The sequence below is a fragment of the Anser anser genome (assembly GCF_964211835.1).
Source record: "Anser anser genome assembly, chromosome: 1".
Classification (NCBI taxonomy): Eukaryota; Metazoa; Chordata; class Aves; order Anseriformes; family Anatidae; genus Anser; species Anser anser.
In genome coordinates this window covers 95,666,968-95,694,881 of record NC_139720.1, presented here as the reverse complement: position 1 = coordinate 95,694,881, position 27,914 = coordinate 95,666,968, and the positions used below count along the sequence as shown (strand labels likewise).

At 42.1% G+C, this 27,914-nt stretch overlaps 2 protein-coding genes across 4 annotated transcripts in view; one reads left to right on the top strand and one right to left on the bottom strand.

Annotated features, from left to right (window-relative positions):
* Positions 1-27,914, bottom strand: part of LOC310892530 (uncharacterized protein) — a 164,812-nt gene that overhangs the window by 116,894 nt on the left and 20,004 nt on the right. For 2 of the 3 annotated variants that reach the window (XM_083820406.1, XM_083820407.1), the window contains exons 1-2: positions 18,759-21,646; positions 13,549-13,700 (exon numbers count right to left, since the gene is read on the bottom strand). In XM_083820406.1, coding sequence (XP_083676532.1) covers positions 13,549-13,700; positions 18,759-18,827 — 221 coding nt within the window. In that variant the 5' untranslated portion in view covers positions 18,828-21,646. Of the gene's footprint in view, positions 1-13,548; positions 13,701-18,758; positions 21,647-27,914 lie in introns of those variants that run through there. The other variant, XM_083820405.1, reaches the window with a different exon arrangement.
* Positions 270-27,656, top strand: DPT (dermatopontin). The gene is made up of 4 exons (XM_083820400.1): positions 270-608; positions 10,547-10,672; positions 21,659-21,766; positions 26,241-27,656. The coding sequence occupies exons 1-4, from the start codon at positions 310-312 to the stop codon at positions 26,305-26,307; spliced, it is 600 nt and encodes a 199-aa protein (XP_083676526.1). The 5' UTR covers positions 270-309; the 3' UTR covers positions 26,308-27,656.

Here is a 27,914-nt window from a genome sequence, read left to right as displayed (position 1 = left end):
AGTGGGATGTCTGTGACAGCTGTACTACAACGTGCATCTTGCTGTATACAGTAGCTCTGCTGTAAGGGACTGTATATGGTTTGTGGTGGTGGGAAGCCCCTGTTCTAGGGCCTACAGAGTTACTGTACTTGCAGAATTCCACCTTAAAAGCAATTGGACGTGTCTGTAACTCAGAGAAGTTTTGCTAAGCAATGACACATTGCACTTGGATCTGGAAGCATAACATCTGGAAGCCAAATGTTAGAGGCAATATAAAAGGGCCAGCCCAACAAACCAGTGGGGCATTTCTAAGCCAGAAACATCCTAAGGATGGACCTTGTCCTTCTCTGGGTGTTCCTGCCTCTGGTAACAGTGGCATGGGGCCAGTATGGTGACTACTACTATGGCCCCTATAACTATGGAGATAACGATGAATGGGTCAATGTGTACCGGCAGGGTTTCAACTTCCAGTGCCCGCATGGGCAGGTGATCGTGGCCATCAGGAGTGTCTTCAGCAAGAAGGAAGGCTCCGACAGACTGTGGAACTACGCCTGCATGCCGGCAGCCCAGAGCCTCGGTGAGCCGACAGAGTGCTGGTGGGAAGAGATCAACAGGGCGGGAACCGAATGGTAGGACACCCCGCACCGTCCTGGGAGGGCGCAGCCCTGATACCCCGTCTGGAAGGCGGGTGCTCGTACTGCAGCCGTAGCGATGGCAATGCGCAGTAACGCGATCCTAGCCAGCAGCTTCGCTGCCCTGACCGACTGCCTGAGACCCGTTAATCGCAATGCATGCGTGAGGGTGATCAGCAGCATCCCCTCTGCCTTCTCTGTAGTGCTTTCTTGCTTGAGGGTCTCAGTGTGCTGTGCTGTTTGGTCACTTGCAACCTCAGCTGCCAAGGGGTTTGGTCTCGCAAATGTCACTTTGCAGGTGAGGAAAATGAGGCACGAACCTCCAGAGAGTACAGGACAGAGTTGCTTCTGAAAGGCCACACACTGAATCGGTGACTAAATTGGGGAACAAACTGTCTAGCTCATGACACCGACCTCCTGTTCTTATCACTAGAAAAAAAAAATTCTGTATTGCGCTGGCTTTTCTCTTTGTGTTTTCATTGCTAAGCTTTTTGGCTTAGGCCCAGTCAAAGGCTGTTTTCTAGTCATGCTGGTATTACAAGAACCAAAAATCCACGCTAACGAGTGATGATGGTGGCATATATACCCCTGATAATGACAGCATATATATCCATGATAATGATAGCAGAAGATCATGTTAATTCCTTCGTACAGCCACTTTGGGTACACTAAACATTACATTTTCTGTTATTCTTACAGGCAAAAGTGATCCTATTTTGTGGCCACAATAATTTTTGGAAATATGTATGGCATTTGATGCTTAGGCAGTATATAACCAATATTTAATTTTCTACTGATTTCTTCATGAAATGTGAAACATTTTCAGGAAACTCTGAATGTGAAATATTATTTGGACAAAATGAAATGAATGCAAGAATATTTTCAAATATTTTAAATGGGTTTGCTCCAGAAATTGCAATGTGACTTTTGCAAATTTCATATCATATGGGAACAGGTTAACAATGAAATGTTGAGCTTCTGCTTTTTAAATGATTCAAAATTTTTCCCTGAATTATTCATAGTATTTCATTTACCATGTGGTACATTCCTATGGCTGATGCAATTCCTAAGGAAAAAAAGACTGACCCCATACTTCACTTTTAAGAACTGAAAAGAAAGGGGGAGGGCTGCAAAACAGACAGAAAGAAGACATTGTGATAATACTGGGTGACTTCATTTTTCATACATTGGTGCAATTTCCACTTACTGCATAGTAATTTTGAATTAGACCTTTCTGTTGTTCAAAATAAAATGGTTATTCTCTTTCCAAAAATCCCTGACAGCAACTGCTCAAGTTTACTTCTTACAAACAGGGTAGTGTACAAGTCTATACAGAATGTTTTCTTCTGCTAGCTGAACCATGGAGCCATATTCATCATCACACTCCGTGTGCTTAGCATGATTACATCCAAAGCATACCATCTGAATCTTATTTTCTCCATCTCTTAAAAAACTCTTTTCACTTTGTCCTCTTTTTTGCTTATGTTTCCTATTGCCATTCACCCAACCCTATCTTTCTTCCAAACATGTTTCTCGTCCAAGCCCTCTTTAATGTTTTTAACTCTAACTCACCCTCCTAGCTTTTGGAGTTATTCTAGTTATTTCTTCCCTAGCTGACCCTTCCAGTCTGACATCCTTACATCTATTTGTCTACTCTGCATAGATCTCTTTATTTCTTCTACTTATTTTGGAGGTGGAGTAAGGGGGGGTGGGGGGGGTGGGGGGGATGGCATGTCAAATACACCAAAGTGATTTGGGAACACACATCTCTTTGCAAAGGTGAATCTATGCTCTTAATTTCTTAGGCTGTTTCTGTACATCTTAGCTAGCTGTGCCAGGTCATGTTCTGCAGTTTTCTGTACCACAGGGCTGAGCTGGTTGCATTTATAGTGCTTCATGGAGGATGGTTTGTAGCATATCAGCACATCCCTCACTGTTCCCAAACGCTGCTGCCCAAGAACCCAGAGGACTCATCCCGGACTGGAGTCAGTGTGGACCAGCCAAAAAAAAACAGAATGGGGTGTCCGAGACCACACCCAAAGCTCACATTGGTGTGAGAGCACGGATGAAATCTGTGGGGCCTTTGATAATCCCACATCTTCTCTCTTGGCAGTCTTTACATTGCTTCTCAGAGCTGCCTCTTTTTTCTGCCTTCCATACCCATTTCAGTGCTACTTGGAGCCACCCCAAGCTCTAAAAAGATTCACTCAGTAATCGATTTGGATTACAAATATGAGTCATAACCTGTATCAATTCCTGTTTGGCCACCTCTGTTTCTGCACTGATTTCCTGAATAACGAATGTGTTTGTGAGCAATATATCATCCTCTCATCAGCTGACACAGCACTCTGCTGGGCTATCTAGTCCATTTCCCATCCTGGGAGGGTGAACTGTAATATTTCTTCTTCAGCTGCAGTCACAGCGTATTTTGTCTCACCTTGCACATCACAGCCAGGGATATTCAATGTCTTGTTTCACAATAACCGCAGAATTGCCAAGTTTTTCCCATAATTTAAGCTACGTGCCCTCTGCTGTAATTGAGGCTTTTTATTCCCTGCCCTACCTTCATGGAGTAATGAGAACAAGCACACTGCAATCTTTGCAAAATCTCTTGGTAGGTTGCAGCTATGCTTCACCTTTACCCATGCTTTTGCTTTCAGACGGAACACATCTCTGTTCTTCTAGTTTTCCTCTCCAAGTTTTAAGTTTCCAATGAACAGCTCTCCTCTGAATTCCCTCCAGTTTTTCAGCCATGTCCCAGAAACACCAAAAAAATGTTTCTGGCAGAAACCAAAAAAATGACCTCTGACAAATGATGTTTGTGGCATTTCACAAATCACCATTTCTGACTGCTGTGCAGCTGCAAAACAGAGCCAAATCCAAGCAAGGTTTCTTTAGAAAAGATAACAAACCAAAAAAAGCTTTAGAGAGAAAACTGAGAGGAATACAAAGCCATTAGCGTTATGGGGAAAATGGTTGAAATGAATGTAGGGGGTGTAGGGCTGGGAGAGCTGGAGGTATTGGAGGGCAGGAGGGGATCGCTGACAGAGCTGTTTTAGGTAAATTTACTTCCTACACCAACTTATTATTATATTGGTATTATATGGACTTCTAGGATTAAACCTATAAGACTTTGCATCTTACAGATATGAAAAAAAGGATTCAACAAAAAGAGGGGAATGACACAGATCCACATTAGGCATCTAACCAAATCATCTATGTGCATTTGCACTTCTGAAGAAAGCATGTTCCTCTGTGCTTTGCTGAACCTGTGTTCTTTTGTGTTTTGCTGAGAAACCTCTGAACATGTTATACGACTCATATGGAAAATTTTGGCAAAAGATTTGATTAGATGACTAATTTCTTCTCAGCCTTCTCCGCTCCATAAATCTGTGAATATGTTTAAAGTTAAGTATGCATACGAAGGCTTTGCTAAATCTGTCCCAACAACTTACTCCTGGCCCTACTGTCTCTGCAGAGGCTATCTGCTAAGCCAGATGCTATTCAACACTGGGAGCAGAACCTGTTCCTGAATACTTTGGAAACACTCATGTCTGGAATAGAGAAGTCCTCAGGACATCCCCTCATCCTACACAGTCCTTGGCCTTATACTTATTTATTTGCTGTGACATCTCAAGGATTTGTGCCTTTTCAGACAGAATAAAGCATATGTTTTTAGCTTGACTTGTACTGGAGGAAGTTTGACCTTGGGTATTTCACCACCTAAGAAAATGTAAGATCTAAAGTCTAAGTTGGCGAGACTACTTCAGTGCTCCCCTGGATACTACAAAGCTGTCTCCACAGACCAGTCTTTGAACAAGGTACTTAAGAAAAACAATTTTTCTGGCCTAAAAGTGATTGTATCAAAGGACAGGGATGAAACAAGCAAATAAGCTAAATAAACTAAAGCTTGTAAGTGAAAAGCAACTTTCCGTTCCAGGAGAAAATGTTTTTTTTACACCGCATATGAGATGGAACTGTGCCATATCCCCAGTATACTCCCGGTTATCCGTACAGCACAAAGTAGAAACATTTCTAGCAAAGTGCTATTTCATGCAGGTTTATTGCCTCTTTTCCTTGTTTAGGCTTCTGAGAAAGTGTTTGGATAGGACTTGGAAAAAAACGGATATCTAGATTCTCCAACCCCATTCCCATCTCACTCTTTGCCTTCTCTTTATGCACACAAAGACACACACAGAGATCCTTTAAGCAGGCATGCAACCCTATTTCCCACAAACTGGGTGCAAGGACAGACCATGAGCAAAGGAAGGAAGTGTCTGTAATAGCCTCCTGTTCAGACGCTGGCAGCTCACCCCAGTACATCTGTGAGGAACTGTTTTTGTTCTCCATCTCTGACCAATCCCAAGACTCAAATTTGAGGCTGTATTACCCAAGCCTGATAATCAAGCTGCCTTTTAAAATATCCCCATTTGTGCTGTCTACACAAACAAGTTAATTTCTCCACAATCCTAGGTTTATGCTAAAGGGATAGTGCTCCAGGCTTTTAGCACAGCTGCAGTGAACTGAGTCCAATGGGAGCACTTGCAGAGAAGGGGAGTCTTTCTGGGGGTAGGGAGGTATCGCCAACACCTGTCAGAAAGAAATCAAGAGAGGGATTATGACCATGCCTTCCCTTTGCACAGTGAGGAGAAAGGACAGTCAGCACTTACCTCTGAATGATTATCTGGCTCTTGTGAGGGAAATAAAAACACAGCAGAAGTTCATAGAGAGGTTGCCTTTGGCATGTGGAAGTGGATGACAACATGTCTCCCCACCCCACAACAGATAGTGAAGACTCCTTGTAGAAGTGGCTGCTGGAGACTGGCACGGCCTAATCAAACACAGAGTAGTTCCCATAGTCTGACTGTGAGTGTTCCAAGTGTCCTGAGCCTGCCCTCAGCCACTTCTCTCTCCTCACTCATCTGTAACAACAGATGGATCATCAAATTAGCTTTCATCATGCAGCTAACCAAATTACACAGAGGGAGGACAGTCCACAAAAATAACCTGGGACTACGGGACAGGGCCCCCCCTCCAAAACTGTACCAAAACTTTTGGATACTGAAAGTAACAGATTTTGGTGAAACAACATTACAGGAAAACAGCATATCTAACATCTCATTATCAAATGCCTCCCACACTCTGGCCATGGTCCTACCAGCTGCATGAGGTTAGGCCACCTCTCTCCGTGTGCACTCCAGGCAGGACTGCAGACGGAAGCATGTAGCTTTATTTCTGCTGGGTCAGTCCGTCATGTCTGACATCTCTCCATAATATACAGAGCCATTCTGCTCTGACAGGCTCCAGAGAGGCAGCTTTAAAGTAATTAATGATACAAATTTTACAGAAGCCATCTGCTCCACAGCAAAAAATAAAGTGGGATTTTTGGGAGTACACAGAACAACACTCTCAGGTAACCCTGTTATAAGGAACAAACTGCCCTTAATGCGCCATGACCACATGCCTACTGTGTGTCAGACTGCATGTTTCCAGAGAGCTTTAGGGAGTGCTACCTCATCAGCATGGCAGGGGCTCAATATAGGCTCTAAAAGTATCCGTTACTGCAGCTTGACAGATTTGTTCTTCTTTGGGTCATCATCCTCAGGATATGCATGCTACGCCGGCTAATTTCTAACATCTGAGGGACAGAGGGCCTCAGGGATGGGTTTACAACACAGCATTAGATGGGACACAGCACTCTGGGGCATTGTCTAGCAAAGAACAAAAATAAGACACAGGTGTAAGTATGAAGTATCCCCACAAATGGTGCTTTTGTTCAAAACAATAATACTATTGCAAGCAATATTTGTCTTCATTTTGGCAGGCAACTGTTGAGTCAAGGTGCTATACACTTGGTTTCTGAGACTGTATCAACATTTGCAAATACTGTGAGATGATTTAAGTGGTTAGGTAGGGTGAAACAGTTCGTGCACAGCACCCAAAATCCACACATGTTTTGAGTGGGTTTACTTCAGACCACTTCTCGTCTGGTCCCATGGCTAAATGTGAATCGGAGAACAAGGAAAGCTTTTGAATAAATTTTCCAGTTAAGTTTCACCTGCATGGAATTCAATTTACATGCTCCAAGATCACTTTACAATGGGAACCAAAGAGCAGTAAGCAGGGATGACTGGGACACTTACTTCAGAAGTGCAGTCTTGACCTGAGCTAGACTGGTAATGCAGATGCACCCGTTGGTTGCTTGCCTTGGCCGAACTGTACAACACTAATTACTAACCCGGTCAGAAGAAGTTTTGGCGAAGGAGTGGCTTTTCGCAGCAGTTGCAGCAGGCAGTGGGAAGTCTCAGCCACCATACCCCTACCTGTTACTACACAGAACACCTTCCAGAATAAGGCTCTCAACTTACTCTCCACAAAACACAGCTGACATTTCCAGCAGATGTAAACGAGGGACGGGAAGGGCAACTTCCCGTTCAACAGCACCTGACCCTCACCGCCACCAATCTGCCCACTCCTCTATCTACCAGCCAGCTTACCTCCTCTTCTCCCAGTACCAGCTCCGAAAGGCAACTCTTCATGCAATGCAATTTGAGCCAACAAGAAAAAGAAAACAACCCATCCATTGCCAAATTTAACCCCACGCACTTCCAGCTGGTTTCTCACACTCTTCTGCATTCACCTTCTAAAAGGTATCTTAGCAGTGTCAGGACTTCAAGAATGAAGAGAACCCAGCAACAGTATTTCTGAATTATCTCTATAACAAAAAGTACTACAGAGTGGGTTTGGTGAAAAAGGACATTTTTTAACTTGGCCATAAACCAAAGGGCCTGAATCACTGGTTTTTATTCACCCTATGTGTTTGCAGGATTTACTGTGACAGGAATAGTGAATTCAACACAGAAGGAAGAAATCATCACAAATTAAGTCTTGTTTTCAGATCAGCGCATACAGCATCTGACTAAAAAGGTGTGTGGGGAGGGGATTGTTTGTTTCCTTTGAAGACTTATTTTCTGATTGTAGGGAAGAGGCCAACTGGGAAAAGAAAAACAGAAGAAAAGATTTTACACGAACTCACAAATAAGCATTCCAGCTTCTGAGAGCACTTCCTCATTTCTAGAGGAATATTAGGATTTGACTTGAAAATTAGAAAGACTGGAAGAAAAATAATCTTGTATTATCTCAAAGCTAAAGAAAAGTACTTCAATTTCACCATTATCTTTCTCTCACTGAACCCAATATTGAGCTTGAAAAATGGACTGCAGTACTTTATGTATATGAGACAGAATTAGAGAGGAAGAAATGAACATGAGCTTAAAAGATCATTTCACATGAATGTCATGAATGTTTTTAAAATAAAATATCGATGCAATTATAAGGCGTGATTTATTTCCACTTATACTCTGCATCTAAGAAACTAATTTTTAAAGAGACTCCAAGTATATGTATATATATTAAAAACAAACAAAGAAACAACAAAAAAACAACACACACGTTTAATGAGAACATAGACTCGTGATCAAAAATAATCAAATCTTCCTGAAGTCTGGTGTTCAAATACCTACATATGTAAGCATGGGAGTGTTACATTAGCCACATTTTTTTTCAATCCTCCATAAAGAGAAAGGTCCACCTAAGACGACTCTCTGAAAACGAATCTTTCTGTCAACATTGGAGTGTATTAGAGTGTCACGAGAATAAAAACAGTTGTAGGGAAAGGAGAGCAGGGCTTTCCAGACTGAATGTGACCAGGTGGGGAGAGAAAAGGGGAATGAAGAACCTCCCACAAAGACAAACATGGGTAGGAATATCAAGTGCTGATCAGTGGAAATGGAAAATTGCATGGCAAAGCCAAGCCTCGGTGAGGAAATGCAAAAGAAGTGAGGGAACAAAATAGTCACAGTATTGCACCTATGCACAAGAGCTTGAAAATGTCCCAGGGCACAAGGGAACAGAGGAAATGCCTGCAACTGGAAGCGGGGGAGGAAGAAGAAAATGAAGAGACACAAGTTTGGTTCTACTTTACATGGATTAATGCAGAAAAGTGCTCATTTTGCAACAGGTACATTCATTCCCAATATTTCTGTGCATCAACCTTTCTTCCATCAGGATAACACCAATCATCTGAAACTATCCAACATGTTTACACAGAGTCTTAGCCATATGTTCCCATGGCCCATGTGCCAAAAAACAGAGCAACTTCCTATCAAAGTCCTGCTGAAATCCTCTGAGTGTGAGCCAAACTGCCTTACTTGGTGTGATACCATAGCAACTCAGAGTCCCCATCACTGCTTAATTCTGAAGGTCCTTGAAGGAGTCTACAAAGCACAGCACATATGAGTGACCCCAGCAACGTGGGAGATGCGGGGATACAAACAAATGTAAATAATCTTGTCTGAACAACACAACACCATGGAAAAGACATACAGAAGAGACCTCTCGCTCAAAGGTGGAAGTGTTAGACGATGTGTGTCTCTTTCTGGAAAGGCTCATGAATCACACAATCACAGAATGGCTGAGGTTGGAAGGGACCTCCAGAGATCACCTAGTCCAAGCGGGTTTTGAATATCTCCAAAGGAGACTCCACAACCTCTCTGGGCAGGCCATTCCAGTGCTCTGTCACCTGAAATGTAATGAAGTTCTTCTTCATATAGTGATGAAACCTCCCGTGGTTCATTACCCTTCACACATTACCCCATGTCCTATCACTGGACACCACTAAGAAGAGTTTGGCCCCATCCACTTTACATTGTCCCCTCAGGTATTTATAGAGGTTGATAAGATCCCCTCTCAATCTCCTCTTCTCCAGGCTAAACAGGCCCAGCTTGCTTAGCCTTTTCTCGTAGGACAAAAAAAATGAAAATAAACTATGAGGTTACTGAATGAAACTGTGATTATTATTATTTTATTTTTTGGTATTTCTTAATCATAAACTTACTTCTTGGATATATCAATGTATTTGAGTTTAAGGTATCACAAGGAAGGTTTGCTACAGGTGGCTACACTTTTCCTTGATAAAGAGAGAAAGAAAATGGAAGAAACTGAATTCCTGTAATTTTCCCCAACAGGGAAACAATGAGGCTAGGAGGGTGCTTGAGAGAATGAGTGCTCATCATCTGAGTTAATGAGCTGTCTGTTTTCTTGTTCTCCTTGTCTTTAGTCTCAAAGAAGTGAGCTCTTCAAACTCTGATTATTACTTCAATTACTCTGGGTATCAGTGTCCAGATACTTGTAGGGTGAGCAGAAAGAGAAGATTGTATTTGCATGCTTGGAGACCATGCATATTCTCCTTGAAGGCACTGACTTACCTGTATGACAGAATTCCTGAGTACACAGAAAGCATGTACAAACAGATTTTCCACAAAATTTATGTTAGTCTTATAATTTCATAAGACCTAGGTCTCAATTTTCCTGATATGATTGTAATCAAATCATCATTTCATCACAAGCCCATAACGTTTTGCAGTAACTGCCTTCTCCTTGAAAAAAATAATTGAGAAAGAAATAAAATAAAATAAATCAATGAACTTCTCATATAAAAGTTTCTAAGGTATCTTTTTTGTAGAGAAGCAGTTGAAAAAATTGCTCCAGTGAACTCCAAATGCTCAAACTCCAACGTAAAGGTATTAATGGACTACTTTGAAGTCAGTCTCATGATTTGTAAACAGTTGAGAATGGCAACACCACAACAATTTTGTTGTTTCACTGACATATTGGAATGTTTAAACACTTAAAAACAGTTAAAACTGTTTTAAGTGCAATGTAAACACTAAGACATTATTTGTCAATTACTGCTGCTTTCTTATATAAACTGGTAACTAAATATACAGCATGTTCAGCCAATGCTTCACAATACAAAGCAAAACCCCTAGCTTCCGCCCTGAATCAAAAATGCTGTTTTCAAAAGTGCTTGAAACTAGTAAGGAATCTAAGACAACGTCTTCTTTACAAGTTCTCTTCTTTCACTTCTTTTTTAGGTACCAGACCTGCTCAAACAATGGGCTGGTGGCTGGTTTCCAGAGCCAGTATTTTCCATCTGTGCTTGACCGCGAATGGCAATTTTACTGCTGCCGCTACAGCCGGAGATGCCCATATTCATGCTGGTAAGTTCAAGAAGCAACAAAACCTATTAGTCTCTTTTCCCCAGCAGTTCCTGTAAGTGTCTTTGGCCACTTGGCCCATCAACATAATTGTTTAAGAAAAAGTTAACTGTGTTTTATGGGACTAAATAAGTTATTTCCAAACTGACCACAGGCTTCTTGAGGATCCATGACTTCAGGGAAGAGAATGAGAGCTTTGAACAATACAATACAGTAGCTAGCCCTAAATGAACAAATCTGGGTATCAACAACAGCCTAGCTATGCTGGAAACTATGACAGGAATTCCCAAAGTGAAACTACATTTCAAATATAGCCCCTATTACCTGATCCAACACATTTACAGGAGCATGAGCATCTCTGTGCTACACTATTCTACCATGATGACTTACAATACTGAACTTCCTTCAAGGTACCTCAGAAAAAAAAATATCCTCTGTCTGACAACCTAGGATTTTTGTATTTTTAGTACATAAATATTGCTCCCCCTCTCACGGCTGTTCAAGGCCCAAAACAAAAATGATCTCCTGATCATACTGAAACCTAACAAAAAGGTGGCCTCACCTCAACTCAGTATCACAACTGGTGCTGGCAACCTCACAGAGGCTATAGAAAAATGAGCTACACATCCTGAGCTTCCCTGTGGTCCCGGGTGTGGTTCCTCTAAACTGAGATGGAAGTGCAGAAGCAGACTGTGTAGGGAAAGATCATATTGCTCCTGTCCAGTCTGTGTAACAGAACACCTGACTTTAGGCTCCAGGGCTATTAATCTAGCTATTCTCACTGATACAAAGAATAACCCCTGAACTTAAAAATAAATAGTAAATAAATAAGAATAATAAGAAAAAAGGCGGAAAAATCTGTGTTTGAATCTCTGCTTCCAGAACCCAGCTTTGAAGTAAACTTCCCATCAAGGTGCATACAAACTGTTTACATGCCCCCTGGTCTTTCTTTGTCTGGCTGGCTACTGGCCAAACACAACAGCAGTGCCTTGCTTTGCAGACTTCAGTCTCTTTGCAGCGAGGAGGAAAATAGATATGTTTTATTTATTTATTTATTATTATGTTTTAAGGATTTTAAATGACAGGAACTCTATAAAAGTCTTTGAACATTCTCTTGCCCCCTTTCCAGCCTACCTTGCCTACGGATGCTTTCTACCTCAGGGTTTATTTACATACCTGCCCAGACTCTTCCCTCCGAGGAAAACTAAAACTAATTTTTAAGCACTTCTTCCAAACTCTCTTACTCCTCCAATGTTGCCTGTATTTCCAGTGAAAGAGCATAAATCCTCTTTGACTTCTTTTATTGTTGTTGACAGTTCTGCTTCCCTCAGATGTTGTCTTGACAACTTGGAACAGCTTTGTCTCTGCCTTGCATATTGGCATTCAGAGTAGTGCAAAGCCCAAATGTAAATGTTTGGGGTTACTGATGTCTTGCTTTTCCATCCCAGCTGTACACAGACTCCTATACTGCCCTTCTGTTCAAAACAGTGGCAACACTCCATTTCTCATGCTTGGAAAAGAATGCCTTATGGAGCTCAGCAGCTAGTGTCTTTCCATGCAGATAAAGGCAACATTTCAAAGGCAGGTGAAGTGTTCCTGCCCCTAAGCATGGTAGAAGCCCCATATGCTCACATCCTTCTGGGAGTGGAGAACTGGACATCACAGTACAAAACCTCTGGAAAGATCTTAACCTGGCTTGCAAAAAGCTTCTGGCATGTGTAGTATGTGATCATGCGTACATTATAAAACCATTTGGCACCGGGTATTACCAGCCTCAATCCCTCCATCTGGAGCTCTGTTTGTTCTCTTCAAGCTACTGGTCTTTCAAGACCTGTTTGGAAAAAGCCCTGAGCAGCCTGGTCTGACCTTGTGGCTGACCCTGCTTTGGGCAGGGTGCTGTACCAGAGACTTCCTGAGGTCTCCTTCTGACAGAGTTATCCTGTGATCCCAAACAGAAGGAAGAGTGGGCTGGCAGGCCCACATCATGCAGCTAAACTCTCCCTCTTCTCCAAAACAGTGGTCTCTTGCTCATTGTCTCTTGAGAACAGCTTCTTTTCTGTTTTATTTCCTCTACTCTATCCAGACTGTGTTTGGGGGAGTGCTAGTTTTTATGCTAGAACATGAACAACATGAACTGCAATGTGGTAGCATGAAACCCCATGCCCTGGAACCACTTCTAGTACTACAGATATGACTTGTCTGAACTGCTAAACTTCAATGTACAGCAACTAGACTTCCCATTCACTAAGCCCAGGGGCTCTTACTCAAAACTCCAATTCCAATGGCATTTCCAAGATATTGTCAAAAAACCTTGTTTATACATCACCCTTATGATCTGTATCTTGCACTCAGTTTAAGATTCATTTGCCACAGAGACTGTGTTCTCCAAACAGTCTGCCAAACAGTTCCAGGCTACCATGGGTAATACCTCAAAACGTATATACATATAAAACACAATAAAAATGTGTGTGTGTATAGTATCTTATTACATTTTCTACCCAAGCCTATAATGATATTTATTCTATTCCAGAAACTAGTTGTCAACAAACTATCTGTGGTGAAATGGCTATTAACCTGCTGCTGACTCATATTTCTTGGTTGAAGCAGCTTAATTTCATGCAAAGGCATCTATCAGTATACGGCTATGTGGAAAAATAACACCAGGAAAATATGCGATGACTGTGGTGTCTCATGGATCATGTGTGATGCACAGAAAAATCCACATATTGGATTAAAAGACAATCTACATTGCAGAATTTCTTTGGAGCCTTGAATTTTAACTTGCAATGAATCTCTCATTATGAAACCAGCTATAGAGAGAAAGGCACATCTGAGGAAAACTGAATATACTGAGGGCCTTGCTTTAAATTAATTCTCACCTTGGGTATTTGATCCCTTCTTCTTCCAGTTGCCTCCTTACATGTCTCTCTGGCAAATATATATAAACAACAAGACAGATGATCTTTATGTATGGTTTCTCTTGGCTCTTCTTCTTCAGGAATATATTTGTCCTTAAATGAGCTGTTCTTCCCTACAATGAAAAAGACAGTTTTCCCCCATGAATATGAGCCACGCAAATGTTTTGTTAGAATTTGACACAGTTTTTACAGCCAGAACCTTCTTCTCTGTTGTTTAAGTCCTGCTGACACTTATTGGAATACTAACTTATGACACTATCATGCAGACTGAAATCCACACTTAAACACTTTGCTTAATTTAAGCACACGGTTAAAGCCAAACACATACTTAAGGACTTAGATGCTTGGTAGCATCTACACGCTTACTCTGAGGTCCCTGCACTTCACTTCTGTTTCACAGTTTATCTTCTCACCATTAATTCCCAGTTTACCTGCACAGTAAGCCCATACTGCAAATAAATATACTAATCTCTTCCAGTCTCATAGTTTTGCATTTGCTATTTTATTTTTTACAAGTACTTTGTTTCCTTCATTACCATGCCAAGCCTTGTCATGGATTCTGCACATTTTTACCATTCTGAAAATAATTAACATTCCCCACAGGAGGCAGAAAAGCTCCAATTATTTTACCTGGCTGGGGAATGCTACCACAGTAAAATAAACTGTATGCTTATTCAAACCATAAAGGAAACAAATCCATTGCAGATGCAGAGACAGCATTATTAAATGGTCCCATTAGACCTCAGATTTTTCTCTTTGCCAGGAAATTGAAAGCTTGACTCCATACTCTCAAAAGCAAACACATGTCACAGAGCAGCCCCAAGTTTGCACAGACTGTTTACGACTGTTTCCCCTCTCCAAACAACCAGCAGTCCATGTGCCAGAAGGTCTGTCTGGAGCTGTGGCTGCTCTCTGTCACAGTGACATTGTCCAGGCAAACAATTACTTTTTCCAAGAGCTATGGGGATTAAAGAACTTATTTGTTTTCTTGACTCAACCTGCCTCCAAAGCCATATTGAAACTGACGAGATCCTAAGCAGGCTTCTCAGAGATTACCAACAGCAGAGATATAAAACCAGGAAGTGAAGTCAGAATAGATGTGGAGGAAAAATAAACTTCTGGAGAACTCAGTTCCCCTCTGCTCCTTTTTTACTGATTGTATAGTTACCCCAGTAAAACCTTACAGTCCAATCCCCAGGACTACCTTCCAGAAACATCCTAGGAGAAGCACATTTGGCCTTTGCTTAACACAGGAAAGCTGACTAATGTTACGTCAGACACATCTTTCTTGAGGAATGGGCAGAAGATGCCCTGAGCTCTCAGCTGCTGCTTTTATTTGAATTGCACTATTGTCTGTGGGCCTCCAAGAGCTGTGGTCCCGTTGCATTGACCTCATGGCTCTTCAGCCCTGTGAGAGTCTATGGTATTCACTACAACAGTAGAGACGTGCCTAGGTGAATCAATGGTCTCAGAGCACAACAGGAACAGCACTGGAGCCTGAAATTAATCCAGAAACACATGTGGCATGGCTGCATGAGAAAACTGCTAATCTCTAGGGCAGCTCCAGGACATCTCTCCTACCCTGGCAGGCCAACAACCTGGGATCTGTACTGGACTCATTGGCAGGAATTTCTGTAGTCAGTTTACTAAGACCTTCTTTGGCTTTTCAGGACAGCACGCTTTTTAAGAGGGAATGCCTGCTGTCTTCCAGCTGGAGGATGAATTGAAATTGATTAAAGAGGCACATGATTCCCATTTTCATTGAATGTGGCATGCAGGCTCACAGTTCTTGAAACAAAATTCTTTGAGGAAATCCATATTCTTGAAGTACTTATAAAATAGCATCTGAAAGAGTAAGGCCATGCATAGGACACTCCTTGTCCTCAAAGGTCAGGAAGTTAACGTTAAAGCTTGTATTTCCCTCCTGAAATGAAACAGCTCCTTCTTTTGGCTGTGGATTTGTTGGAGGAAGAGTTCAGCAATGAGGAAGAAAATGAAGGTTAGAGAACCACCATTCATCTTGCTAGTTGCACAAGAAGAGAAAAGGGTATCACACTCCAAAACAACATACTTACTAGCAGGGAACAAGTATTTTTAACAGTTGGAGCAGGAAACCATGAGCTCTACCACTGGCTCTCTTTGATATTTCAAAAGACTCATTTCCTTTGTTTGCCTCATATCTGAAGGCAAGGTATACCCACAATTGCCATTTACTTCAGTAAGGGGTAATAAGGCCTTGGTGTGACCAGATCTTCTTATCAGTGAAAAATAGATTCATGATAACTATCTTTGAAGTCAATCATTAAAAGAGTGCTAAGGATCACTGCAGAATAGTACAAAGCATTCTTCTCGGTGCTAAATGAATAACCCTGTGTTTTTTATTAATCCGTAATGTAGTCATTCTTCTCCATGGAAAATAAACAACATTACTACTTTCAGACTACAATAATAACAACAGTAATCCTGTTACAGATCCTGACTTTTTCATTCCCTTTCCTGCCCTGAGCAAAATTTATAGGATTATAGTAAAGTATATCAGAAAAACATGGGGATGGGTGGGGGGTGGAAACCAGTCAGAAGAGATGCCATACCACACCAACTCTACACCAGCTAAACACCCTGTTATGAAAAATACCTTTTCTGCCAGGTTTTCCTGCTTTCCCTCATACATGTTGAACCACTTACATTCTTTCTCACAAGCTTTTCCTTCCCAGCCTTTAATGTAGAATTTCCTGCTTTTTGTTCTCAACAATGCCTCTGCTGCTCCAAGCCCCTTGTGTTCAAACATCATACAACTAATACTAACCTGAAATAGATTTGCAAAGCAGGAGCAAAATTCCTTTGTCTTCTGTACTAATTCTTGCAAATGGATGTTACAGACTGAAAAGACAATCACTTGCTAGAAGTCTCACATTATTATTTCCTCCCCTACAATTCATTCCCCAAACTTAACACCATATGTGGTTTTAGGAAACAATTCCACTGAATTCAGCTTGCAAGCTTCTGACTGATCCTCTTGCTCCTCAGGGTTTTTTGACATTACTCAGTGCCTAGATGCTGAGATCAATACAATACAGGTCTTCCCACTGCTGCTCTGCAAGCCTCTACTCTGTTTTCCTTCACGTACCCTCTTGGGCACCAAAAGCACCACCCTGGAGGCCTTAGGTCACTCCAAATGGCAGCAGCAGCTCTGTCTCAGCACCCAGCAGTTCCCAGGCTTCTCCATGCTCCCCTAATCCTTTTTTTTTTTTTTTTTACTAAGAGGTCAATGCCAGAAGTGCATCCATGCACATTGCTGTGGGTCTTCACGAATGGGCCATGTCCTTGTTCTTCCAGACTCCTTTGGGTAGGCAAAGCCTCACCAATGGGCAAAAGGTGTCTCTTACTTATTTCATGAGTCTTCTTGGGTACAAACCACACATTGCCACATGTGGCTCACACATACTACCACATCTGTAAATAAATTATCTGTCTGTATGACCCTGGTAGGTAGTTCAAAGATGATATGCAGAATCACATCATTGAGTAAAACACAGTATTTTTAGTCAAAAGACTGATAATAAAGTTACACACTGAGCTACAACAAATGCTGTGGGAAGCACTGTCCTGTGCCAGGCAGACTGCATTGAGAAGACCTTTAATGCTGAGTTAAATGACCATTCTCCCTTCCGTGACAAGAAAACCAAGTACTTAATATCCCTATGCATTAAACTCTACAGTGTGATCTCTCTGGGAGATACATTTTGTGAGACTTATCCCCAGGTTTCCAAAAAACAGGGATAACAGAGAAGGGCTGGATAACACCGCAGAGCCCTGTTTTGCGGATAACAAATTGCATTTCCTTCCAAAGGATACCGCTGTATCCAGATGACCTTGAGATGCACGGGCTTAAGGGAACAGTTCCATAAATGAGTGCAGCAAACATCAAAGAGAACAGAATTAGACAGACAGACCACACAGACCCAAGTGAACTTGAACACTGCTTTCAGAGCACTATTTATAATTTTTCTCTCCAGAACAAATGGAGTCAATAGGCATCTGTCCATATAACAAGAAAAACTTCAGAGCAGATCACGACCCTGCTTGTTTTTTTTTTCCTTTTATTTATTTTTTTTTTTTGTAATTGTATATGTTTGCTTTTTGAACATATCTTAGCAGAGTTGCCGAGAGAGGCGGAAAAGCGATGTGGAGATGTTAGTTGAGAGGGAGGGGGAAATGATAGCAGGCAGAAAGAAAAGAGTGGGAAGCTAAATGAAGGTTCTCCCTACTGCATCCACTCACTTCAGAATAACACTGCCTGCTTCTGCAAAAGGTCTGCAGGACCCTTCACAGTAATTCATGAGCTTGTCATCAGATTTACCTTTCAAGTGAAAGGCTCATGAAGCAAGTTCAGAGAACTGACTCTCAGTTATTCATTTCTGCCTCTGAGTAGAGCTGAAAACAGCTTTTTAACCTTGTGTTTTGCAGAGTCTGGCCTGCCCAGAACATAGTGCTGGTCAAGATTACAGAACATTTTCCTTGCTGAATGCCAAACAGATGTTATGAAACACATTTGGTGGAACATATATAAACACACGTCCTAGTGTCTTCTCAAAATAATAGCGCAAAAAAAGCCCCAAAACCTGGAGCTGATGGGGGAAAGTGAAATGAAATCCTGATCCATATCTGGTCCTTATGTCACATTTTAAAAACCTACTGTGACCCAAGAATCTTCAAGGATGCACTATCAGATGCTCAGGCTACAAATTAAAATTATATAAGGGGGATCTCATAGGGAAGTAGCCACACTATTAAACTTTCTTACTCTTCAAAACAGGGTGTCCACATCCTGCCTGTTGGGAATGGTACCTCACACATGCTAACTCCCAAACTGCATCTTTGAGTTTTCTGCAGAGACTGTGCCAGTTGGTCTGGGCCAAAAGTGTCCCAGCATTGTGGTTTAACCCAGCAGACAGCTAAACACCACACAGCTGTTCACTCACTCCCTGCCCCATCTCAGTGGGCTGGGGGAGAAAACTGAAAAGAGCAATAACTCATGGTCTGAGATAAAGACGGATTTATAAGAAAGAACAACAAAAAAAAAGAAATAAAATGATAAAAAACAACAGAAAAAAAAAGAGCAACAACAAAAAGAATAAACAAAACAAGTGGCACACAGTGCCATTGCTCACCACCAGCCAACACATGTCCAGCCGGTCCCTGAGCAATGGCAGCCCCCCAGCCAATTCCCTCAGTTTCATTGTTCAGCCCAATTTCACATGGTATGGTACATCCCTTTGGTCAGTTCAGGTCAGCTGTCCTCGTTCTGTCCCCTCCCAGCTGTTCATGCACTCCCAGCCTCCTTGCGGGCAGGGCGGTGTGAGAAGCTGGAAAGTCCTTGGCTTAGTGTAAGCACAGCTCTGCAACAACTAAAACATCAGCGTGTTATCAGCATTACTCTCATCCCAAATCCAAAACACAGCATCATACCAGCTGCTAGGGAGAAAATCAACTCTACCCCAGCTGAAACCAGGACACCTAGGGTTTGTTCCTACAATTTGCAAGCCTAGGCAATCAAATTATGGTACTCAGAAACAATCTCCAGTGATGTTTAATTTACTAGTACAGACATAGCCCCATTTTCTCTGGTTCTCTGGCTATGGATCCAGAAATCCTCCTCAAGGCACTGAATTCCACAGAAATGAACCGGGTAAAACACAGAACAGGTAACAAAGGTCAGGCTTTGTGAAGTATACTCCAGCTCCCATCAGAGCTCTAGACATGGAGTGCAGAGCCCCCAAAGCAGCTCTTTGCTTACTGGGGGGCTTTCAGCAAGTAGGCTGTACAGAGGGACCAGCTTATCCTCAGGTTAAGGTCCTTTTATGGGGTCATAAAGGCGTATTAGATACTCAAGTCAGAGGTTGTCTGGGTTAAAAAAAAAAATGTATTCAAACCTGTGCAGTAGACTGTTTGACACTGACAAATACATATTTGGGAACACAAGAGGAGATGTCCTGAAAGCAAAAATGGTACTGTCAGCCTTCAATCGAAATAGTGCCTAAATTAGGTTTGCCATGGTTTGACAGAAACACATTAAGGTGACAATCTTTAGTCTAGGAAAAACTACCACCTAAATGGTGAGACGCCATGAGAACCAGTTTTGTAATATTTGTAATTATTCTTTCCGTGGGTCTGACCCAGTTCCCTTAAAATCCACAGTGGTCTCATTTCAGACTTTCATGGGAGCTGGACTGAATACTGCAGCTCTGATTTTTCCACTTGCAGAGCCTACTGATGACTCTACCTACTCATCCATCCTCAAAATTGCTGGCATATGCAGTTTCTTCCATTTCTCCTAGTCTGCAGCAGCTGGCTGCACGACCTGTGAAATATTGCTGCTCATTTCTTATCAACAACACAGTGCTGTGAGGGCTCGGCAAATCCCCCAGCCCTCAGTCAGAGCCCTGACAAGGAACGCTGTGACCAGCCCTGATTTTCTGCTTCCCAACGTGCTTGGGCATGGGCGTTCTTGTACCACAGTTCATAAGTTGTTTGATGACTGTTATGGCCAAAGGGCAGGAGGCATGAGAACGAGAGATGTTCAGAGAAGTTGGCTGTTGAGACTTGGGGATGTTGTAAAGCCATGCCTGAGTTTCAGGTTTCATCCAATTTTTCATTTGGTAAGGAATAATGACTGGTTTGGAATGATGTTCTGAGTGATGATTTTCTTTTACTTCGAAAAGCTGAAAATGACCCAGAATTTAGTCAGATCTGCTTTGCAAAGATTTAAACAGCATAAGAAAGGGGTACACAAAGTGACCAAAAATACATTTAAAATATACAGACAGTGGTGGCAATTTCAGAGGATTTTTTTTTGTTATAGCAAGTACATCTAGGTCAAAGCAGTCTAATATATAATCCAGTGTTTCTCAGTTTTCAGGTAAACTTTCAGTTTCTGAGTATTCCAACAGTGAGTGGTTTGGGCCCCAAATACCACCAAAGCATCTGATTTTACAAACTTAAAACCATCCCAAAAATTATATTCCAAGCGAGTAAAATATTTAAGCACGTGCCCACTGAATTAACACTGTGCAAACACACAAGTGTTTGGCTGGGATGTGCTAGGCCCACCTTCAAGTATCATTCAAGTACTGCTGCTGGGCTGAATTAAGTCAGAAAACTGGGTGTGAGGATTTCTGTACAGGCATTTTAGCCCTTTTAGTCCCCACAGAAGTTCAGCCAACCATTTCAACAGGGACAGCGTTTTCCTTACAGGGGACCCGATTCTTCCTGTGCCGTCCTGGAGCGAAGCCGATTCAACTCCACTAGCAACTCCCACATAAAATGGTGTAATGCAGGGAAAGACTGAGCGCCAGGTCTCCATTCCCGACCTCTAACATAATGTTGACATAAAGTACTGGTCAAGGTCCCAGCCCCTCCCTGCATCTGTTCATTAATCTGTAAAATGTCTGTAAAACCAAGTGCGGAATTATTTTGTATTTCCCAGGGAAGCGGCAACCATAATTTGTTTAATAAGTGCAGAAGCCCTTTGAGCTTCTTAGATAAAATCCGCTGAACAAATATTGTCCGGGCCAATATTTTCACATCACAAGCTAGGCAGAAAGTGGATAGAACAAAGAGGAATGGATTAATTGCTACATTTATTTAATATAATTCATAAATGGATAAATGTTTGTAGTTATTTGACTTGGCAACATTTACAGCACTTTATAGCAGTGAACCAAACAGACTGAAACAAGGCCCAAGCAAATCCCTGCAATAAAGATGTAAGTAGTAGACAAGCTTTAAATTGTTGTTCAGGCTGCTTTTATCCTACAGCTGCAGATGTATACACATGCAATATTCCAACCTGCTCTGAACAATTCTAAACTTATGGAAATTTATTCAAATAGCTACATGAATTAATAGTGCAGAAGAAAAATGCAGCCATAGAGGTAAAACCGCATCTTATGGTGCTATAAAGAAACATGAACTTACAAAGAAACAGGAAAATATCATGATCAGCATCCAATCAACTGGACTTTTAGCTAATATGGTACATTATTTTATCTTCTTTTTCCTTCATCTAAAGGTTAACAACAGAATACCCAGGGCACTATGGAGAAGATATGGACATGATGATGTATACTTACGACTACTACATCCGCGGGGCAACAACAACTTTCTCTGCTGTGGACAGGTTTGCTTTTCATCTATTTCACTAGAAATTAAGGGGGAGAGAGTGAGATCTTCCTTTCCTATTTCCCCCAGACAGTACACAGCACCGCATCATCTGTAGCACTACTTGGTGTCAGGCTTGTACTTCTGAGGACCAAAGTTCACAGTGCATGCGGCGAATTGTCCAGGGCGGTGTATCAAGACACTCTGGGGCCCCCAATGTAAGAAAGACATGCTCCTGTTGGGGCAGGTCCAGAGGAGGGCCACAAGGATGATCAGAGAGCTGGAGCACCTCTCTTGTGAAGACAGGCTGAGGGAGTTGGGGTTGTTCAGCCTGGAGAAGAGAAGGCTCCGGGGAGACCTTGTAGCGGCCTTCCAGTGCCTAAAGGAGGCCTGCAAAAAAGCTGGGGAGGGACTCTTTTGTCAGGGAGTGTAGTGATGGGAAAAGGGGGAATGGCTTTAAACTAAAAGAGGAGAGATCTACATTAGACATTAGGAAGAAATGCTTTCCCTGTGAGGGTGGTGAGGCACTGGCACAGGCTGCCCAGAGAAGCTGTGGATGCCCCATCCCTGGAGGTGCTCAAGGCCAGGCTGGATGGGGCTTTGGGCAGCCTGGGCTGGTGGGAGGTGTCCCTGCCCGTGGCAGGGGGGTGGAACTAGGTGGGCTTTGAGGTCCCTTCCAACCTAAACCATTCTGTGATTCTGTGATTTTATGAAAAGAGGACTTTAATGCACAAGCAGATCATCTGCCTTGTCCATTTGAGTAGAGAAATATATAGTAACAGTAGGCTTGGCTAAATCTGAGCTCTGTAAAGCAGAACATCTTCAGGATTGTTTCTCACCTTTGTCTAGCTAGGGCATCTTCTTTCTATGCTGGTAAAAACTCATCCTGGAACAACCTGTCCTTTAAGGGGATGAGGGACTCATTTTGGCCTAACTTTCTTCGAAGAGAAAGGAGGAATTTGCCAGCATGCAAAGAGAAGACCACCCGCCTGATCCATTGCAACACAATTCTAACCGATATGAGCCCACACCAGGAACCACTGTCAAAGGAAAGTGCTTGGATCCCTTTCCAGAAAATGAATCCACTAATTTTTCTTGATCGGTCCAGATCATTACTTGTAATTTGCTATTCTTGAGCAAAGCTCGTGATGCTGCAGTCATGCAAATGGATTCATAATCACCCTGCTCAGTTAAAAAGATGCCTTTCCTCCTCTCTACTACGCACATAAAGTGTTAAAATTTAGAACAAATTTAAACTCAACAGTGCTGTCTGCACGGAACCATAGAGATCCTAATAGAGCAGGTTTAAGGAGAGTGTGAGCAGCCACTGAAACCTGACAGTGGAAGAGGGGTCTTTCATCTCGAGCTGACCTCTAATTCATCAACTCTGTGAGCTACTTCTTTGCTGATGTTTTTTATCAGACACCTCAGTCCAGTAGTATATTAAAGCATTTGTTATCCAACACAACACAGACAACGAGGCAAGGTGCACTGCACTGGCCTACCACTGCCAAGTCTGGCTAAAGGAGAAGGGGAGAGAAAGGAGAGAGAAATGGGAGTTCAAATACACCGACATTTCAAGTTGTCTCTAACAACACCCAAAAGAGACAAGACGCTTTTGTCACTGGGATGCTTTCAGCTTGCTGGAGTTCACTAGAGATCCCCTGTGCTCAAAGATTTCCTAAAATAAGACCTTTCCAGAAATGATATCACACTGTCAAGTTGCTGCAGATTCATAACGATAATTTTCTGGCCTATTCATTAGCCTATTTATTAGAAGGCTGGAGCTGTGTCTGCAATTTATTCCTACAAGTGGAAGAGTAACTTTCACAGTTGACATGAAAGTATCTCTTTGTCCGGTTAGATAAGTAAATTATAAGGTTGCAAGGAACACCCCTATTCTGTTTGTTTGTTTGTTGTTTTGTTTTTTCCTTTTCTCTCTTAAATATTCCCCAATGCTATTCTTAATCCTGGTTCTCCACGGCCCCTGCAGAGAGCCAGAGAGATAATACAGACAGTGCACTCCCCTGTAGCTGGATTCCAGCCATCATCAGATGTGGACCAGGGTAATGTCAGGAGTCACAAAGACACATCTGGAAAACGGAGCAGCTGAGGTAACCGATGCCTCTGAGTAGATTTCTGCCTGTGAGTGCTGAAGCTTAACACAGCCTCCTGTGTGGGCCAGCAGCATCACGGGGATGTCAGGAGGTTGTGGTCCCACAGGACCTGAAAACGGGAAAAGCCACCACCAACTCTGTCCTACCACTGCTGTGATGGCAGAGACGAACCTGCAATAGTAGCGGGTGAAAACTATGAAGAACACATTTTACAAATGCGATCTAGGAAGTTTTTCTGAGCTGATGAATTTTCTGGCCTCCAGCTCCCAGAATGCCTTAAACTGACTTGTTCTGGTTAGCACATGAAGTGAAAAACTGTCTTGCTATACCAGTTTGCAATTCAGATTCATGCAGCAACTCTCTCAAATGACTCTCACAGAAGCGGGCAATGTTTGTCATCCTAAATAGTTTTTTTTTGCAGGTGGCTGAGGCAGAATAGGAGCAAAAGAAGTGACTCCCAGACCCAGCCTGTCAGGATGACACACACATGCAGCTTGTCTGTACAAACACATTGTAGATTTTGAGACTGCTTTTCATCTTCAAGCATGTAAAACTTGTGTTCAGGCTATTTAACTCATGACAGGCAATGTTCTTGAGCTAACAAGAGGCACAAAAAAGCCTTTGAAGATATTTTAGTTTAAGCTCTCCTAATCACTTCAAACAGTTAGTTATTTATAGACTTTTTTTCTAAGAAAAATGACAATACCTGCTTTTTAGAGATAAAAGTCTCTCTGACAATACTTGCTAGTTTAGCAGGCCATAATTTTGACCCATAAAATCCTGTTAATCCATGAATCACTTTTTTTTTGTCTCTCTGAGTATCTCAACGACCAAAGGAACAGTGTTTCTGAAAAGCATACACACAGTCCAAATGAGGACTTCCTAAAATAATTCTAAAAATTCCTAAAAATTATTTTTGCATTTTATTAACCTTTGGTAACAGTTTTATGAAGAAATTACAGTAGAAACCTATCCAGGAAAGGCTTGAAGAAATAAAAATATAAACCACGATATCATTAAGCACAGACTTACTGACAAGTATGAGACAGACCCTATTCCAAATGAGATTCAGCATTAACCTGTGAATTAGTGTAATAAGTTTTCAACTAAAAAACTTTAGCAAATGAAAGCTGGAATGAGAGGCTTTATGCACACACAGAGCTTAAGAGTCAAATTAATCTAACTGGAGGACACAGTCACCCAGGCAATGGAACCACAGAGGAGCAGCCATTAGTACGATGTAGCCTCATGTCTCAGCACATCTCTTGGAGCTGGCCACCAGAAAACCAGGACCCTGCAAGGGTCTTGTAAGGAAAGCTGCTGCTGAGCCACTGTTCAATGGCAGCACTACCCATCGATGCCTCAGGTTTAGGAGATTGCTATTAGCAGAATCCAAACATTCAGAAGCATTTTGGAGTACTACCCATTGCCAGTTCAAATGACTGCTGCCATCTTCAAGGACTGCACTTTAGATCAAAACTCCTCAGCCTTTACCAAACAGCCTAAATGGAACATTTTCACTGTGAATGCTCCGCAGCAGGACAGCATTTGATCCTCTGAACTCGTGACATTTTGTCAAGGGAAATGTAGTGCACAATAAGCTAAGGTGGAAATTTGCAGCTTGTTAGCTATTGAACACTAAATCACTGGCCTCCACTGTTGAATCCTGCTGCTCCGGCCATGCGTCCTACAAACAATTGTTAATAGGTGTTGTATCACTCTCCTGGGAAAGAGTACAGACGTCCAATTACTCACAAACCAGGAAGAGCATGAACTCTCCCTACACCTATAAATGTTTTTTTTGCCTCACATGTGACTTGTGGAGATAAAGGATGAGAAGTGAATTTAATTTCTCTCGATATTGATTCCTTCACATCTTCCATAAAGGTTACTAACTAGCAGACCTATCAATAGGAAAAAAAGTGAATTTTGCCATGTGGATAACTTCTCTCTTAGAAATGGCTTGAAACTCACCCACATATTTTACTTCATACATATTTTGGAATACAGTATCATACAACAATAACTTCAGACAGAACCATCCTTTTCCTCTTGATCACTGATTTTATGTCTATTTAGGATTGATCAACATCAATAGTCATTGTCTTCTGAAGGATGTTCAGAGACCTGATTATCCAGATAGCTGAATTTCTTATCCCATAGGGGAGTGGGAAGGAATTATAACTATCAGGCATATTTAATCTCCTTCCACCCCACAAAAACTTCAGGCACTCAGAGAAAAGTTGGCTAATGGCAGACAGATGTTTTTGTTGCCACAATACCTTGCGCAAAATTTTCTTACTTGTACGGTCTTACCCACTGCAGTTGCCCTCTCCATCTCACTAACATCTTTCTCTTGTCTCTCTTCCCATGCAGGGATCGTCAGTGGAAGTTCATTGTCTGCAGGATGACAGAGTATGACTGCCCATTCCAAAATGTTTAAAAAGATTGAGTATACCCGAATTGGAAAGCTTGGGAATGGACAAGGTGTGACGAGGGTCAGTGATTATATGGCTGAAGGGCAATTAGGCTCACAAAAAATGTACCAAGACTCATCAGCTGTCTGCTGAAGATACAATTCTTCCCTCTGGAGCTATTAAATAAATTGCCAGCCCACATGCTTGCAACAGCAGTTTTGGAGGATTCCTTTGAGCTGCACTGGCAGTTGTATCCCCCAAGTAAAATTGCTTAGGACACACACTTGTTAATGATACAAAAGTCTATGACATATGCACAATTACCTTTTTTTTTTTTTTTCTACTTATATATATATAGCCATTCTGAACACATACAACTTTCACATAGCAACTTTATATAAATTGCTTCCCAGCACAGGCACTCCAAATGACGTGGAAACATACTATAAGCTTTCCAGCATGCAGTAGTCTTTCCTGTCTTCTACTTCCAACTTGGAACCAACCCAGCGATATCCACCAGCTTCTCAGTGTTTAGCTAGGAGTGTGCTGAAAACAGCACCAGTAGGTCTTTGACATACGGCATTTGGGGTTACCTGCTACAGCTCTCAGCAGAACTCTGTTGCTGCAGATGTCTGCCTACTCAGGGGAATTCCAGCTATTTACAATACTGGAAGATGTCTGTACCTGATTAAAATGAGAGCAGAAGACCCACCAGTAAAAACAGAAGCCTAACACAGCTTTACTGAGAGCCTCCTTTATATTGCCCTAAAAGTTTTCAGCGACATGGCTACCTGGGAGCTCTGCTGTGGGCAAACCCAGGAGCAGGCCAGGCCACTCTTGCTCTCAGTAAATATACATGCTGCACTTGTCAGGAGTCTGCTTTTCATGTGGACTGGGTTTCCACTGTGGGTTCCTTTACAGCACCCATCTGCCCTCGGTAATATATTCTTGGCTTAGAATAGACAAATAAAGTTAATGGCTTAGATGATCTCGGTTCCTCCAACTTGCGCATCTCATTCCCTGTAAGTGGGATGACCACGTTTTCAGAAGAATCCACAACACTTGTGCAGCTGTAATCCAACAAGAAAGAGTGTTGATCTCCTCCAGAAATATCTGAAGTAGGATTTTTGCTCTTGAACAAGCCAGAATTTAGAGCTCTGTTTCTTAGCTCATGAGGTCAGTGACAAAGTTAGCAGGGGCTTCAGTGGTGCTGGCTCAAGGGCCAGCTACCAATTTAAGACTAAGCTTCATAGGAAAGAGTGTTGTCAGACAGTCAGTTTTCAGGCTCTGAGCATTTTTAACATATTTACTAGCATACCCTCAAGTGTGAGCATTAAGACTACACTTGTCCAATAAATGAATAATAGGTTTGGCATTGCTGTAACCTTGTCCTTTTTTTTTTGATTATAAACCAACTTATTAATTTGCACACAAAGAAACCCTCTGTCATTCCTGGCGACCGTGACGGCAATTAGGGAGTTTCTGTGAGAGCCAGATGCTGAGACAAGCAAGTAACAGTGGGCAAGAGAAATTAAGAGGCCTAGGGAAGCTGGAGAAGCTTGTTAGCTGACACTGGTGGACAGGCAAAGGAAGCCATGAGAGCTCCAAACAGGTGAGCATCAGAGGAGAAGGT